Raw genomic sequence first — 16626 nt, forward strand, 5'->3', positions numbered from 1 at the left:
AGGAAAGTGTTATTACCATTTGCAGAAATTTCGCAGTGGTTGGTGATGACGACTCCGACGTGAACTATTTCAATTTTCTTCCCCTTTCATTCTTCACGTTCTCTCCCACCTTCGCCGATCGCCGCCCGCCGTACCTGCCTTCTATCTATTTATGTGCTCCGGCTTTTCACGTTGATCGGCCTTTTGTTTTACTTGGTGGTGGTGGCCCACCTTCAATGTCTATCGCCGAATTTCCTGCCACCGTCGAACGGGTCCACATCAACAGCGGTACTGCCGACGCCGAACACTGCCTGCTTAATCGCCACAACTCTCAGGGTCACCGTCATCATTGCGTCTCGTCCAAGCGCAAGTTAGATGACTATGCTGCCAGTCTTGACGACGAGGACGAGGACGCTCCGTTGTTTGACTTAATTTCTATTAGAATGAAGAAAGACGAAACGAGTGCGATCGACTCCTCTTTTGACGGCCGGTTGGGTGAAGGAACTAGCTCCGACTTTGAGTATCGGGGTTTTGATGATTCCTCGACCTCTATGGCGGCAGAAACCTCACCAAAGCCCATTCTCTCTCCGCACGAGTTGCAATTTTTTGTCCGAACGATGTCCGTCGGGAATACTATGGTAATGCTCGCCAATACTAACGATACAGTGATGTCGCTTCATGAGCGGATACAATCTATTACGCGCATACCAGTTTTTGAGCAGAGGTTGATATATCGGGGAAGGCAACTCCAGCACGAACAGTCACTACGCGAGTGTTCGATACAGAACAATGCCGAGCTGCAATTAGTTGGTCGCATGAGGAGCACGGAGCATCCGAAAGCTTGGCAGATTGTTGACGACATGGTTTCATTGGTTCTACGACTTTATAGGGGGGAGGTTGTGTTTTCTGCTTCGGAAATTCTCACTACCTTGATGACCGATTTCTTAAGTTTGGCTACGCAAACGGACTTAGATCCGGCAATGAAGCAACTCCAGGTTTTCTTGTCCCTTTCTGCCCCAGCAGCGCTAGTGATGCTTTATTTGTCTCCGATTAAAGGAAATACAGATTGTGCTGATAATTTGATTAAGCATTTTATGGATTTGCTTTGTCATTCAGTTCCCAAATCGTTAAAAAAGTGCTGTGCGATTATAGTATTAGAATTTTGTAATTTGCTTAGGAGAGATACTCCGGAGGACAGTTTATATGTTTTATGCCGCAGTACACTGGGCTCATTGTTGGAAACTGATGGCAATAGTCGCGGGATGAGATGCTTAGAAAGTGTTTGGGGACCCATCAAAACGCCCGAGCTTTTTCCGTTTGTTAATGAACTGGCCAATAAATTGTCCATCGACTTATCCTCAAGCATACGGTCTCCCACAAGTGCAGGGCCTTCTGTGACTGATATTAGTGATTTTACAGCATTTTTACTTCCTTTACGCAATGCAATTCCAGAGAAATTGAGTTTTCATGGCTCCAAGAATGTGCCACTGGATAGGGGAGGCTTTAGGGATTCTTCTTATGGAGAAGAGGGTGAATTTCTTCATAATATATATCTTAGTTTGTTGAAACAGATGGATATATGTCTTCAAGGAATGGAAGCTTTCTTGACCGATAAAGGAAAGGGGAACTGTGTAATCCCCTACATAGGATGGTCTCAGTATCTTCCAATTCTAAAAGAATTGAATGACATCTCCCTTCTTTTCCAGGGTCTTAAAGAAGAATTTTGGGCAATCATGAGGCCAAGGAAATCTTCTATTTGTGAGCTCATTATTAGATTTGCAAAGCGAGCTGATGATTATTCGTGGATTCTTTGCCACAAGGATGTAATAAATTCTGAATCTAGAAGACATCTGTCAATGCTTATGTTTCCTGAGCCAACAGAGGATTATGAGGAACTGCAGGAAATGCTGATTGATAGGTCCCAATTATTGGAAGAATCTTTTGAGTACATCACAAATGCGAGTGTTGAGGCTCTACGTCATGGACTATTCGTGCTATTCAAAAATGAGGAGGCTACGGGCCCTGGTGTCTTGCGAGAGTGGTTTTTGCTGGTCTGCAAGGCTATTTTTAACCCACAAAATGCCCTTTTTGTTGCATGTCCTAATGATCGAAGAAGGTTCTTTCCCAACCCTGGTGAGCTTACTGACGTGTTCCTTTGATAGTAGTTTTTATTTGATACTTGTTCTTCTGAATGTAAACGAGTAACCATGATTATGAATACAGAAGTTGCCTAAATGTTTTTCACTTTTAATAAAGTTACAGTACTTCTTACCCATACACCAAGTGGGGAACCTCCCACGCAGGTTGCTTTTGGATTTCATTTTGCATGAATAAATAGAAGTGATGCTATTTAGTTGATTTTGCTAGGTAGGGCTGGTAGACCAAGTGCTTATTAAACTGATACTTTCAACCATACCAGTGGACTCTGTAGGTTAATCGTTCATTTGGTAAATAAAGAAAATTATTAAAGTTTTCCATGATGCATCATTAAGTGTATTCCTCATCAATTGTGTGCACCAGCAAGTTCTAATGTCATTCACTGCTTTTTTTAAAAATTTAATTGAAGAGAGTATTTGATTGTACTCAGCTTGCTTTTAGCCTTTCTGTCACTGCATCTATGGCAACATTTAATCGCAAGATAATTTTGGAGGAAGATGAGTTGGTAGGCGAAGTGAGGCAAAACAATGATTTAGGGACAGATTTTATTAGTTTTGGTGGCTGTGAGATCTGAAATCAGATTCTCAGGCACTGTTCACATGGTGGAAAGGGCATAAATTACAAAAACTAAACGACTGAAATTTTGCCTCATGTAACTCATGAACCCCTCTTTTTAGATTCAAGTTAGTAAATCTCAAACTAAATCGATTATGTGGGAAAGTTGTAGGATCTTAGGTATTGTGATTACTTATTAACTTGGTTGGAAGATTTTTTTTTTGGAGAAGAGATAGGATGATTTCATTCCAAAAGATCAAAGATACTGCCAAAGGCAAGTAAATTATCTAACTCCTTCCAATGAAAGATTTCAAAAGATCAAATTGGTTGAAAGGTTTGACTGTGCAAAGAGTGAAAGATGTGAAACTCTATGAGTGAAAACCATTCATTTTTGAGATTCTGTTGAAGAGGCGAAAAAGAGATCTGCCACTTGGAAAAGGAGCTTCTTTTCGTACAGTAGTAGACTGATTCTCATTCATTCGGTGAGTGGTATCCCTCCCTATATTTTTTTTTTTCTCTCTTTAGAGCCCTTGTTCTATCTGTAACACCGTCGAGAAACTTATGTCGGATATTTTATGGGAAGGAGGTTAAAAGGGGAGAAGCACACAAATGAGGAATTGTTAGGTTGTGGGAAACCTGACTTGCAACAAACCGTTGCTGACCAAATGGCTCTGGCATTTCCTTGATGAGTATAATATTCTTTGGCATAGGATTATTGTGAGTAACAACGGTCCTCATTTGTTCGAATGAGCAATGGGTGGGATTAAAGGCACTTATAGAAGTTCTTAGAAAGACATTTCTTATATGCTTCCTTCCTTTTTGGATATGATTCAATGTTATGTGGGTAATGAGAAGGAATGTACTTGTGGGAGGATAAGTGGTTGTGGGATAGATCCTTTTGCTCTACGTTTTCCCATTTATATCATATGTTCTCTGTAAAAAGTTGTTTCGTGTCTAATATTTTATTCCTTCATGGAGCTTTAACTCTTTGTTGTTTGGTTCCTTTGTTTGTTATCTGATCATTGGAGAGTTTGAGCTTAGGCCATGGAGAGGGATATTCACTCTTGATGTCGTAACCCCATCGGTGTTTTTTCTTCCTATTCGTTCTTTTAGCATTTGTTGAACCCTTCTTTGTTAAGGTTTAATTGGTGAGTTCATTTTTTTGGTTATGTGGAAGGTGAAAATTCCAAGGTTTAATTCTTTGTTTGGAGGTCATCCACGGAAGGGTAATACCTTAGATTGGCTTTCAAGAAAGATGCCTTTTTGGCTGGGCCTGTTTATTGCATTCTTTGTTAGAAGGCAGAGGCAGATCTTGTTCATTGTGTAGTTGCGACTATACTTGGATGGTATGGAGTCTCTTTTTTCGATGTGTTCAACATTTAGCTTGCCAAACACAAAGACCTTGGGGAGATGATTGAGAAGTTTCTTCTTTATCCACCTTTTTGAGGGGGCGGAGATTTTTGCAATAAGGGGAGTTTGTGCTTTGTTATGGGGTTTGTGGGGTTAGAGAAATAATAGAACTTTTAGAGGGTTGTAGACAAATCCTAGTGATGTTTGACCCCTTGTCATTGAAACGTTCTTTTTTTCAATGGCTAAAAACATCATATCATGTACTACTATCAGCTCGATTGAGCCAAAAGTTCTTCAAGGAGAAATATTTTCTAGAACAGACCATTTGGATAGATAATCTCACCAACAAAAAGGGTATTGTTGCTGAAATCTCTCTGCTTCATGGAAATGGTATTCTTAATGAGCTCTTTATTCCAGTGGGCGAAGAACGAAAAGGTTGGACAAGTTTCTTCAACCTTCAACCTCATTGAAACTACCTTCCGTCGCCCACCAAAAACCCGACCAACAACCAAATTTTAATCAACCTCATAATAGAAAGGAAGATCACAATCGCCTTATCTGACTCACACAACCCTTGCTTACTACTAAAAAAACTGCCACAAATGTCAGAAATATACCTCTCGATCCTTGCTTATACAAAACTCTTCAATAATACTGGTTACCTCGCTATATCTTGGTGTAAATTCTCCAATATTGATTACCTTCCTATACTCATAAATCCCTCATTTTCCTTTTTTTGTTTAAACATCATGGATAACATCCCTTCCGTAAATATCAAACATCAATGAAGTTGTCTCTTATTAAAAGAAAATGTTTCTCTGTAGGTGTCGTCCATGAAAGTTTTTGTAATTATTTTTTAGGTTGGATCTCCTTCCATTGGTTGGACATTTTTGTGGGCTTGATTTTTTTGTGTGCCTGTATTATTTCATTTTTTTCTCAATGAAAGCTCGGTTCTTTACTAAAAAAAGAAATCGACAGATTCAAGATCTGCTCTACCACCCCCACTTAACTGCTTTGGTATTGGATAGTGCCTCTTGTCCAATTAACTGCTCTGTTCTTGGATAGTATCTGTTGTTCCCTGTGATAATGAAGTTTGTAATTTACCAGTAGAATTGAAGAATATGAAGTTTAAAGCTATTTTTGGTTAATTACTAATCTAAACTCGATAAGAATTAAGAGCAACTCTTTTAATGCAGCAATATAAAGTATGTGGGAAGTAATTTTTAAGGCTGATGTATGTGGGAACTAGCATTCATATTCTCATCTGAGATTTTAAGATCCTCAAGTGCAGTGTGCCTTACTCAGTTATGGTGCTGTTTATAAATTGTGTGTGATGCAAACATTAGTCGCAAATTATTCATATCTTTACATGTATGATTCTATGTTGCAGTTTCGAAGGTGGACCCTATGCATCTCAGTTATTTCAGTTTTTCTGGCCGAGTTATTGCACTAGCTTTGATGCATAATGTGCAAGTAGGTGTTGTCTTTGATCGTGTTTTTTTCTTGCAATTGGCTGGAATGTGCATCTCCTTGGAAGATATACGAGATGCTGATCCTTACTTGTACGGTAGCTGTAAGCAGATTCTTGATATGGACGCTGAGCTTGTTGATTCAGATGTTTTAGGACTTACATTTGCTAGTGATTTCGAGGAGCTAGGGACAAGAGAAGTTGTGGATCTTTGTCCTGGAGGCAAAGACATGGTTGTCAATAGTAAGAATCGTAAGGAATATGTTCAGCTTCTCATAGAGAACCGCTTCATGAAATCTGTCTCTAAGCAGATATCATATTTTGCAAATGGTTTTACTGATGTACTTGCTGATAAACGATCACACAAATGCTTTTTCCAAAGCCTAGAGCTTGAAGATCTTGATTGGATGCTATATGGGAGTGAAAGTCAAATCTCTGTTGAAGATTGGAAGGCGCACACTGAATACAGTGGCTACAAAGAAACTGATCCTCAGATATCCTGGTTCTGGAAGGTATGCATTTCTAGAATTAGTTTTTAGTAGTAGCTTTATCTTCAGTGTTTTGCACGGTTTGCCTGCTGTTCCTTTTCACAACTTCACAATTGGTTTGCATATCACATTCCTTTTAAGCTTTTGCATTAATGTATCATCTTGCGTTTATATGCAGCTAGTAAATGAAACTTCGATGGATTATTAATGATGAGTTCCCTACTTCTCATGGCAGATTGTGTCTGCAATGACACCGGAGCAGAGGGTTAATCTTCTGTTCTTCTGGACCTCAGTGAAATACCTTCCAATCCAGGGTTTCAATGGCTTGGCTTCAAAGCTGTACATTTACAAGTCTTCATCGCCATACGATCATCTTCCCTCTTCTCATACATGCTTTTTCCGGTTGTGTTTCCCTCCTTATCCCTCCGAGTCGATCATGAAAAGACGCCTCGAAATTATCACTCAAGAGCACATTGGATGTAGCTTTGGTACATGGTAACCCCCCTTTTGCTTGCTCGTGTTCCAGACTTCCAGTCCCAGTACATTTATGGTATACTGTTGTCTGCACATATTTTTGTTCTTGCCTTGTACAGAATCCATAGATACAAATGTCATACTTGTGTTCTGTGAATCTGACTCCGTTTTAACTGTTCGATGTCGTTCTGTTAATAAAGTGTCATTTCTGCTTTTGTCAATGTCCAAAACTATGCTACAGAAAAAAGCAAAATGTTCTCTGCACTGACTCTTTGGGTCGAGGCTGTGTACATGTTTATAAATGCCCTATTGTTTGCTTTGATCTGTTACATATCGTCTTCAGCTTCACGATTTTAAAACGTGTCTACTAGAGAGAAGTTTTCACACCCTTATAAGGAATGTTTCGTTCCCCTCTCTAACCAACGTAGGATCTCATGACAGAGAAATTTGATAACAAGTTTGGTCCTTTTGTTCATCTAATTTAGGGTTAGAATTTTAGGTTTATGTCTAAGAAACCCGTCCCTTAATAGAAATCTTTGAACTTCCAATATTTAGTTTAGTAAGCATTGATTTAATTTATATATGTTGAGTTAGAATGAATGTTTGACCAATTTGAAGTGTATTTAGATTGGTTGTTGAATAAAAGAGGAAAGAAACAAAGGAAACAATGTTATGTTGTGAGGGAAGGATAATTTAGAACACCATATAAGATTTAAATATGATTTTATTCAAAGCTAGAGAACAACATATCCCAACCACACAGACTAGCAAATGAAACGACTCTACTGGGACTGAGCTTCATATCCCATATTTGCAACCTTAAATTCCAACTCTGTGTTTTAATTCATAAAACAAACACTGAGACACCAAATAAAACTAACTTTTAAGCCCACCCTTCTCCATTGCCTTGTCTCCTTATTCCTCTTCCTTTGGCTTCTCTTCCTCAGCTGGTGCTGCTGCTGCTGCTGCTGCTGCTGCTGCTTCTGAGCTCTCTTCAACAGTCTCTTCAGCCTTCACTTCCTGAGGTTCTTCTTCTTCTTCTTTTTTCTCTACCACTGGCTCTTCTGTTTCCTCTTTGGTCTCTTCCTTCTTCTCTTCCGCCTCGGCCGCTGCTTCGGGCTCGGAAGCAGCAGCAGCTGCAGGCTCTGCCTCCACTGCCTCCTCTACCACAACTTCCTTGGTTTCGACCTCGGGTTCGGCTGCGACCGGTGCTGGTTCCTCTGTCTCAACAGCTTCAGAGGCAGCTTCCTCCTCCTTTGCCTCTTCTGCAGGGGCTGCTTCACTCACTGCCTCCTCTGCAACTTTCTCCTCAGCTTGGACCACTGGAGCTGCCTCAGGCTCTGCCAATACAACGGGGGCTGATTCAACCTGCCACACCCAGATCGCACAATTCATTATGGATTGCCATTCAAACACAATATGTTCAAACAGCCTTCAATGATCATATTCATATGAGAATGTGATCCAATACCCACAGATCATTAAATCAGTAACAACATGATCACACTCATACAGCCATTGTTAGAATACCAAAAGAAAAACAAGAAAAAAGATCTTAAAGCCATGAGAGAAAGCTATAAAAGCTTGAAATTACCTCAATGGTGGCCATTTGGGAAAGGGAAGAAGAAGCAATATGGAAGCGAAGAAGAGAATTAAGCTTAGAAGAAACTAAAATACTGAGAGAGAGCGAGTTGATGGAAAGAAGCAGCAGAGAGAGAGGGTTTATATAGGTGTATGAAAAATGGTGAATTACAATAAAATATAATGAGGTTGGGGAAAAGAGGAAAATAGCCATGAGGACTCCAAATAATCCTTACTAATTTTGCCACCTCATTTACCTGACATTCTTTGGAATCACATTAATTTTGTCTACCTCTCCTTATTTTCCTTTCAAAACACTCAATAATACACATTTAGTAATATATAACTATCTCACATGCTACGTATTTATCCAAAATGTATTTGCCCCAACCGTATCCCGTATTTATTTAAAATGCTTTTGTAACAATTCAAGCCCACTACTGGTAGATATTATCCTCTCAAAGTCTTAAAACACTTATGTTAGAGAAAGGTTTCTACACTCTCAATAGAGTCAAGCACTGAACAGTGTGCCAGTGAAGACGTTGGGCTCACAAAGGGTGTGAATTGTGAGATTCTATATTAGTTTGAGAGGGGAACAAAACGTTCCTCAGTAGAATGGTAAACTTGAATAAATACCGTTCTTGGTTCAATATTTAATATTTTAATCGATAATATATTTTTTTTACTATTTTCTCATAGCATGCAAGTTGGGGGTTGTTTGAAGAGAAAATATTGAAATAATAAATGATATTTAATTAGGTTGATGAATAGAAAAGGAAATAAATAATGGATGTGTGTGATTGATGTGGTCGCTGACGAGGCAAAAAATAGGAAAGGGGAAGGTAGGCCGGTGGCTTACGTGGGCCCCGGGCCCACCAAATACGATCTTGACCGTTGAATGAACATCAGAGATGGACCCCATGACACTGAACCTTGCTGGCGTGGCACCATTTGGGTTTCATGAATTCAGTCCCTTGCGATTTCGCCTTTTAGGGTCGTAACCGCCCTTTGCTTTTGGGTGGGCCCTCCTCAATTGCTTTCCAGGTTGGACGCTCGTGACCCCGGCCCCACCTCCACAAACCCACCATTTAATTTGCCACGTCATATCTTACTAATCTGCTCAACTTAACAAAACCAAAACAAGATAAAATATATATATATATATATATATATATATATAACCTTTATTAATAATCCACGTCGGTAATTTATGATGCGCTGTAATTTTATCCATTAAATTTTTTTACTTATATATTAAATATGATAAAAAGTAAAATAATTAAAATACAATCATGAACTCTTAGTTATTATGTTATTAATTATTTATTTGAAGGGTTCAGATTTTTAGAACCATAGAAAACACAAAATTTAAAATTTCAAAGGTTTTTTTTAATAATATTACACTAAATTAAGCTTCTAAATATCAGATCCAATGCTAATTCATCATTACTTATATCTTGTATTTTTAAACAATTTATATTAATCAATTAAATATTAATAAATATTACAAAATAAAATAAAAGGGCTATTTATGTGCTTCTATACTCTTCCAATCATATTATTTTAAGCCTCAAAATCTAAAAATAATTGTGAATTATCGTCGGGATTAACAAGGGCAATTTGAGTAAATAAGAAACTTATGGGGGGTGGAATTGTGAAAAAGGTGAAAATTGGGGACGGTAAAATAATATAGAGGGAATTAGAGGGTGGATCTCAATACATTTTAGCAATTTGGAATTAAGGCAAGTGGTCAACTGAAAATGCGTGCCATCATGCATTGGCCTTGCCTCCTTTTTATTATTATTATAATATCGAAAAGATTGATTGACAGCTGGACGGTGTATGATCTCCTTTTCCACGGGACCCACTAGCGTACTGCCGCTTACTGCTCCAATTATATTTAGCCACGTGTAGATTCCTAGCATGGAACGACATACTTCTCTGGCGTTTTGTTTCTTTTTTAAAGTTGCACAAGTTTATTATCTAATTTCTTTCTTGTATTTATTTAGATTTTTAATATTGAAAAAACTTTTGATTTCGTGTTCACAATTTTTATTTTATGGACATTTTAAAAAATTTAAATTTAATTAACCAATCATATCCAATGAACTCAAAACGTTAAATATTTAATAAAATGCACAATTTAAAATTCATATAAATATTAGATATAAAATTACTTATCGATGACTGACGTACCAACCAAAATTCATAGATTTATTATTTTTATTTAAAATTTTAAAGACAAAATAGTTACTCACTTAAAAAAATTTATAATTAAACTTACCATTTAAACCATCTTTTATAAATAAATTATTTAAATAAATGATTATATTTAGTTTAATTTCAAATATTTTTAATAAGAGATATGTGAGATAAGAAATATATATTTTTAGTGATTTTAACTATTATAAATAATCTTTATTAAATTACAAATTAATTGAAAAATTATAAATTTATTTGGAAAATATTTAATAAAGTAGATTTCTAGATTTTAATAAGATCCTTTCAAACTTGTATTTGAAGTAAAATTAAAAACTCTTAAATAATATAATAAAATTTGCAAATTAATAAATAAAATGAAATATTACCTACTTTGAAATTAGATGCCGATGATGGATTACAATATGAGTGGATGTAGGGGATTAGGTTGCACGTAGGCGTTGATGACGTGGGGCCACTCTCCCCAGGCTCCTTTGTGATTGTGGGGCCCATCAGTGGAAATAAATAATTAAAAACCTTAATTATTCTCCAAATTATGTTAATGTAGTCGTGCCTTAAGTCATGTGGTGTAGTACCATTTTTTATTTATTTATTAAAATGTTTGTCCCCACATTTATATCCCGGGATAATTAAAAATGATAATATATGAATTATTTTCATTAAAATTGAATATTCGTAATTTTTATATTTTTAAAATTCAAATAAAGAAAATGAGAGAAATATACCTTTTTTTTTTTTAATTTAGTAATGTTTTTCCCATACACAATAATTAGGGGACAATTACCCCTCCAATTTACTGCGAGACAATTACTGTGTCGAATATTTTCGTTAAAATTAATTACCATAAAAATTAAGTTACGAAGGTATTATTACATATAATTTAAAAATGATAAATAGTAATCGGCGGCAGGTAAACACGTCAGACCAGGTTGGCAAAAGGAGAGTCCAACTTGGAAAGGAGAAACACAGATCATTATGTGGTTGCTGCCACGTGCCACCACGTTTATATGCGTAGTTTATTTATTTATTTTTATTTTTATTTTTATTACAATTTTGTGTGTAATTAATTTGTCTGAGAAGTCTTTAACAACGTAAGTTATCGAAAACTCAACGGCTTTTTGTCTAAATCTGACTTTATGGAAAAGCTTAATCAATATCTTACTTTTAATATGTTTTTTAATTTTTTTTATTATTTAACGACACCACGAGAGAATATTAAATCATCATTTTAAAAAAATATAATCTACGTTCATTTATTGAATTATACTTGAATTAATTTTTAATATTAGAAACTATATCAGATACGACATATTTTTACACATAACTATTTTTTTCTTATAATATTTTGATTAATTGATTGACATATTATTTATCGACAATCATTCATAAACATACCTTATATTATGTTAAATTACTTTTCATTATAGGAAAATGACACAATTACTTGTAATTTAGTGTACCAAGGCCCAGCTCAACTATATTGTATGAGGCCCATTCCTAATCAACTGTATAAAAGCCCATTAGATCTTTGCCCATTAAGTTACTCTTTAATAATATAAGAAAGAATTATAATTTACATTTATATATGTAGATTTTTTTTTTTTTCTTTTACCTTTATATCTATTCAAAATATATTATGAACTAATTTTTTTAATATTAATTTTCATAGTGAATCAACATTTTTATTATATTATAAAAAAAATTATAAAATATATAACATTAGTACGATACGTAAAATTATTATATTTTTACAAATTTATGTGTTTAATATTGATATAAAAAGTGAATCGACATTTCTATTATATTATAAAAAAAATTACAAAATCTATAAAATAAGCAATAAAATAAGCAATAAAATTTACTAATACCGTAAAATTATAGGGTCATATTTCATTAATATGTTACCGTAAAGTTCTGTCGAGTGCAAAATAATACCCAAAACCCAGCGGCTAAGGCCAGCGCTCGTGTCGCTTCTCTCACTCTGCCTATCACATTCAAAGCGCAGAGGCCGGGGTTTATCGGCCGGGAGATGCGAAAACAATGCTTCAGGTTCTCAATTTAAGCCCTTCATCTCGGAGTCTCGCCCTATCGACCTCCGTTTCCGATGACCCAACTCGCTCCGGCCTCCCGTTACTCCGCCCTCGAAACGCAACGCACGAATGGGCGCTTTTACAGTCCAAGCTCAAGTGCAACAGCAGATTCTCTTGCCTTTTCTCAGATAATCGAAGGGAGGTGCTGAATTTTTCTTTTATTTGTTTGTTTCAACCTTGCCCTGGTTAGAATTTGTAGCTTGTTCTTTTTTCTGTTGTGTTCGTTGTCAAGAACATAGTTATTTTCTCCTGGGATTGATATTTCCCGCTTAGCTTCTTTTGAAAGAGAAGTGGGTGGCGGAACTTTGTGCAGTGGGTTTGAATTCTGTGGCTTACTTTTTGGGGGAAATTTTGAGAAACAGATAGAACACTGTTTGGGTAATTAGTTCAGAGGTAGGATGGGAGATGGGGATGAGTTGGAGTAGGAATTTAATACCCATTATTCCTTAACAAGCATCAAGTGATGAACACTGGTTGGATAGCTTTGCTCGGTATTGCTAGCTATTTGTACATTTATTAGAAAACTTTAGTGGATACTGATCTTCTTATACTTGAATTCTTCAACTTAGAAGACCATAAAGATAAGCTTTTCTACGAAGAAACCTATAAATTTTCTGATGTATTTTGGTTGTGGGAGGGGGGATTTTGATGGTTTTATGATCTATGTAATGTCCAGAAGAATTGTGGTTATATTATCCGCGTCCCACATTAGTTAACTAAGGATTGAACATGGATTTATAAGTAAGAAATACATCTCCATTAGTATTTGATATGAGGCCTTTTGAGGAAACCAAAAGCAAATCTCCGAGAAGCTCAAAGTGGACACTATCATATCACAATGGAGGTTCGTGATTCTTAACAATCCCTGTTGTTGGCCTTCCAATTGTATATAAATTTCGTCCAAACGAGAAAAAAATAAAAGGGCCAACAAATCTAGATGACTGGCTGCTGAAAAATTGAAGTATGAATTGTTCTAATCCTGTTTGAGAGAGGACTTCAACTTGTTTCTATCTGTTTCAATCATAAATGACTATCCATTCACAAACTTGCGGTGCATTATTCTTCATTATTGGGCCCAACAAAGTGTGTTTGGGAGTTGGAACAAAAGAAAATCTTGCTCAAAATTAGCCGTTCTCTTTGTTGATAGCAGGAACAAGCAAGGAAGGCATTAGAAAGTGCACTTGGGGGAAAGAAAAATGAATTTGAGAAATGGAACAATGAAATAAAGAAAAGAGAGGAGATGGCTGGTGACGGAGGTGGTGGACGAGGAGGTTGGTTCGGATCAGGCGGGTGGTTCGGTTGGTCCGATGACCAATTCTGGCCCGAAGCACAACAGACTAGTCTTGCTGTTTTAGGTATAATTGTCATGGTGAGTACTTTCCTTTACCCATCTTAGATTCTGGCTATAGTATTGGTTGCAATCTAACTAATCTCTCATCCCACACTGGTGCAAATTTTCAATAAAAGTATCTCATAGTTGCGAAAGGTGGAATGTTGGTTGCTGTTATTATCAATCCATTGCTGTATGCTTTGCGAGGAACAAGAAATGGATTGACTTTGGTTACTTCAAAGATTTTGAGAAAGAACCCTTCAAGTAATGATGCCGAGTTTGACGAGATTTCAAACGAAGACGTCTCGGGCCATGTCTCTGCTAAAGACAGAGTTGCAAGGAAATGGAGGAACGATTGATCTTTCTTCCCAGTTACTTTTGATCTTTATGGAAAAATGTTTGGCTCCTAGATTTAGTTTTTCTTTTTCATGTCGATTCCTTTGAATCTTCAGAGTTAATCCTTTCAAACTGGATGTTTGAGTTTGTTCCCTTCATCAAAAACAACCCCAAAAGAGAAAGGTTTGAGCTACATAATTACTCTTTAAACCTTGTTATAATTTTCATTTCTTTATATAATCATACATGTTTGGTTTAGTTGTTTACCGATAACAGCCATGATTCTGGTGCAATTCAACAAATAAGATACGAAGAGGTTTCTACACTCTTAGAAAGAATGGTTCGTTCCTCTCTTGAATTGATGTGAGATCTCACAATCTACTCCCTTGGGGACTAACATCCTCGTCGACAAATCGCTCGATGTCTGACTCTAATAGCATTTGTAACAGTCCAAGCTCACCACTAGTCGATATTGTCTGTTTTAGCCCGTTACGTATGGTTGTTAGCCTCACAGTTTTAAAACACTCCTATTAGGAAGAGGTTTCTACGAGAAATGTTTCATTTCCCAAGACGAGGAATTTACTTACATTTACAACAAAAATCAAAGTTGAAGATCTAGAAGGATACGAAAACTTAGGAACTACCCAATTAATTGCAAAATTTATTAAAGGTACGGTTTATGTTCCACCACTTGTTCAAATGGATGAAATTGAAATTTCACACTAAGAATTTCTCAAAAGAAAAAAAAAAAAAGAAAAAAAGGTGAAGAACCAGCTAAGCCTGGAATGAGCTATCGGTTTCAATGTTTTAGGAGTTGAGGTAACTAAGAGTCAACAAATCGTAAATTTCAGAAAGAACAGCAGAAGATATAAGAACATGAAGATTGTATTTCCAATGAAAACCAATGATTTGAAGGAATCTTCTCCGGAAGACGAGGTCAAATTGTTCCACTCATTTCATCATCATCATCATCATCTTCTTCTTCTTCTTCGATGAGCTGAATTTGGTTTCTTTTAAAAAAGAAACACCCTGGAATCCCCTGTGACCTGTAAGTGACCTGCACGATCTCCCCATACTCGCATTTGTTATTTTTAGCATCACCAGACGACCATTTCTCTTCACGTTTCATTCATCCCTTTCTTTTTCTTTCTAATTTCCAGGCTTATCCTTGTGTGGGTTTCTCCATTTCATTTTCTTAGCTTCTTTTGTCTACCAATTGGGTCGTTTTGTTTCCTTCTTCTTTGTCCTCAAACCATATAGTGGATGGTCTTTTGACTTCTCCGGGCATTGAAGCGAAATGGGTCTTGACAACAATGAAGACGGAAATGGTTGTCCTGAGACCAAGAAAATAGTTGGAGTTGAAGAATATGAAGGTTGGGATGAAAGTAGAAAAAGGAGTGAGGGTTTTATATGTGCAGCAGCAGCAGCAGCAGCAGCAGCAGCAGCAGCAGCAGCAGCAGCAGAGGATGATGAAGATGAAGAGGGAAGGAAGATTGAGTTGGGTCCTCAGTGTACGCTGAAACAACAATTTGAGAAAGATAAGGTCCGATCTTTTTCATTCTCCTTTTATGGGTCGAAGCAATTCTATTCATGCTCAATTTCTAATGCTTCCAAAATGGTTTCTCTTAGGATGACGAAAGCCTGAGGAGGTGGAAGGAACAGCTTCTAGGGAGTGTGGATATTTCAGCTGTTGGAGGTAATTCTGTAAACCTTTTCTTATTAGCTTTCAGTCATACAGTCAACCATCATATCGTAAACTAATGCTAAAAAAAAAAAAAAAAAACAGAAACTTTGGAACCAGAGGTGAAGATTCTTAGCCTAGCGATTAGAAGCCCAGGAAGGGCAGACATTGTTCTACAAGTTCCTGAGAGTGGGAATCCAAAAGGGTCATGGTTTACATTGAAAGAAGGCAGCCGTTACAGCTTGATCTTCACCTTCAAAGTTAGCAATAACATTGTTGCAGGTCTGAAATACGCCAACACAGTCTGGAAAACTGGTGTCAAAGGTAGATTAGATAGATATCTTCTTTCTCAACTCTTTAGTATCTCTCTCATCAAAGACTCAAGCCATTTTTGGTGTTTAAAATCTCTACAAAACAGTCGATAGCTCAAAAGAAATGCTGGGAACTTTCAGTCCTCAGGAAGAACCTTACACACACGAAATCCCAGAAGATACAACCCCATCTGGCATTTTTGCTCGAGGATCATATTCGGCCAAAACCAAGGTAATTCAACTTGGTGTTTTAGTCTCAAGAAATGGCCGTTTTAGTCCTTAAATGGATGAGAAGTTTGTTTGTTTGTTTGTGTGGGCTTGCTTGCAGTTTGTTGATGATGACAACAAGTGCTACCTGGAAATCAAGTACACATTTGATATCAAGAAAGATTGGCAATCATCTTAAAAGCAACAGGATTGATTCTCTCTCTTAATGATTGGTTTTGCAGCATTTGATCAATGTCTCTTTTGAACCGCATAAATTTGGTTTCAGTGTCCAAATATTTCATGTACTCTGTTTCTTTTGTCTCTTCATTCTTTCATGTACGTGCAATGAGACTGATGGCCTCAACCCTTTTCTCTTCTCTTTTTCTCAAAGGCAATTAA

General features: G+C 36.8%; 4 protein-coding genes across 5 annotated transcripts; 3 read left to right on the plus strand and 1 right to left on the minus strand.

Moving 5' to 3' along the window:
- The first annotated feature begins 17 nt into the window (after positions 1-17).
- On the plus strand, positions 18-6768 carry LOC111453624 (E3 ubiquitin-protein ligase UPL5-like). The gene is made up of 3 exons (XM_023094790.1): positions 18-2112; positions 5432-6021; positions 6233-6768. The coding sequence occupies exons 1-3, from the start codon at positions 216-218 to the stop codon at positions 6494-6496; spliced, it is 2751 nt and encodes a 916-aa protein (XP_022950558.1). The 5' UTR covers positions 18-215; the 3' UTR covers positions 6497-6768.
- On the plus strand, positions 2777-16602 carry LOC111453629 (rho GDP-dissociation inhibitor 1-like). Of its 2 annotated transcripts, none has more exons than XM_023094799.1 (6): positions 2777-2788; positions 15228-15571; positions 15658-15724; positions 15815-16033; positions 16128-16252; positions 16349-16602. In XM_023094799.1, the coding sequence occupies exons 2-6, from the start codon at positions 15326-15328 to the stop codon at positions 16424-16426; spliced, it is 735 nt and encodes a 244-aa protein (XP_022950567.1). In that variant the 5' UTR covers positions 2777-2788; positions 15228-15325; the 3' UTR covers positions 16427-16602. The 2 variants fall into 2 exon arrangements, with proteins under 2 accessions (XP_022950567.1, XP_022950568.1); XM_023094800.1 differs by lacking the exon at positions 2777-2788 and having other exon boundaries at positions 14935-15442; positions 15473-15571.
- Positions 7178-8210, minus strand: LOC111453630 (major latex allergen Hev b 5-like). Its single transcript, XM_023094801.1, has 2 exons — positions 8066-8210; positions 7178-7839 (listed from the first exon to the last, which is right to left on the minus strand). Exons 1-2 carry the CDS (start codon positions 8078-8080, stop codon positions 7387-7389), a joined length of 468 nt encoding a protein of 155 aa, XP_022950569.1. The 5' UTR covers positions 8081-8210; the 3' UTR covers positions 7178-7386.
- LOC111453631 lies at positions 12161-14286 on the plus strand. Its single transcript, XM_023094802.1, has 3 exons — positions 12161-12504; positions 13513-13731; positions 13830-14286. Exons 1-3 carry the CDS (start codon positions 12313-12315, stop codon positions 14049-14051), a joined length of 633 nt encoding a protein of 210 aa, XP_022950570.1. The 5' UTR covers positions 12161-12312; the 3' UTR covers positions 14052-14286.
- Positions 16603-16626: the final 24 nt, after the last annotated feature.

Source organism: Cucurbita moschata, unplaced genomic scaffold (assembly GCF_002738365.1).
Source record: "Cucurbita moschata cultivar Rifu unplaced genomic scaffold, Cmos_1.0 Cmo_Scf00015, whole genome shotgun sequence".
NCBI lineage: Eukaryota > Viridiplantae > Streptophyta > Magnoliopsida > Cucurbitales > Cucurbitaceae > Cucurbita > Cucurbita moschata.

What these genes read in the sequence shown, in the direction of transcription:
- LOC111453624 (XM_023094790.1), top strand. Translation starts at nt 216, where the DNA reads ATGTCTATCGCCGAATTTCCTGCCACCGTCGAACGGGTCCACATCAAC. An exon ending in AAGGTTCTTTCCCAACCCTG is followed by an intron (nt 2,113 to 5,431) that starts GTGAGCTTACTG and finishes TCTATGTTGCAG; the next exon opens with TTTCGAAGGTGGACCCTATG. An exon ending in AGATATCCTGGTTCTGGAAG is followed by an intron (nt 6,022 to 6,232) that starts GTATGCATTTCT and finishes TTCTCATGGCAG; the next exon opens with ATTGTGTCTGCAATGACACC.
- LOC111453631 (XM_023094802.1), top strand. Translation starts at nt 12,313, where the DNA reads ATGCTTCAGGTTCTCAATTTAAGCCCTTCATCTCGGAGTCTCGCCCTA. An exon ending in TCTCAGATAATCGAAGGGAG is followed by an intron (nt 12,505 to 13,512) that starts GTGCTGAATTTT and finishes TGTTGATAGCAG; the next exon opens with GAACAAGCAAGGAAGGCATT. An exon ending in TTTTAGGTATAATTGTCATG is followed by an intron (nt 13,732 to 13,829) that starts GTGAGTACTTTC and finishes TTTCAATAAAAG; the next exon opens with TATCTCATAGTTGCGAAAGG.
- LOC111453629 (XM_023094799.1), top strand. Translation starts at nt 15,326, where the DNA reads ATGGGTCTTGACAACAATGAAGACGGAAATGGTTGTCCTGAGACCAAG. An exon ending in GGATATTTCAGCTGTTGGAG is followed by an intron (nt 15,725 to 15,814) that starts GTAATTCTGTAA and finishes AAAAAAAAACAG; the next exon opens with AAACTTTGGAACCAGAGGTG. An exon ending in CTGGAAAACTGGTGTCAAAG is followed by an intron (nt 16,034 to 16,127) that starts GTAGATTAGATA and finishes TCTACAAAACAG; the next exon opens with TCGATAGCTCAAAAGAAATG.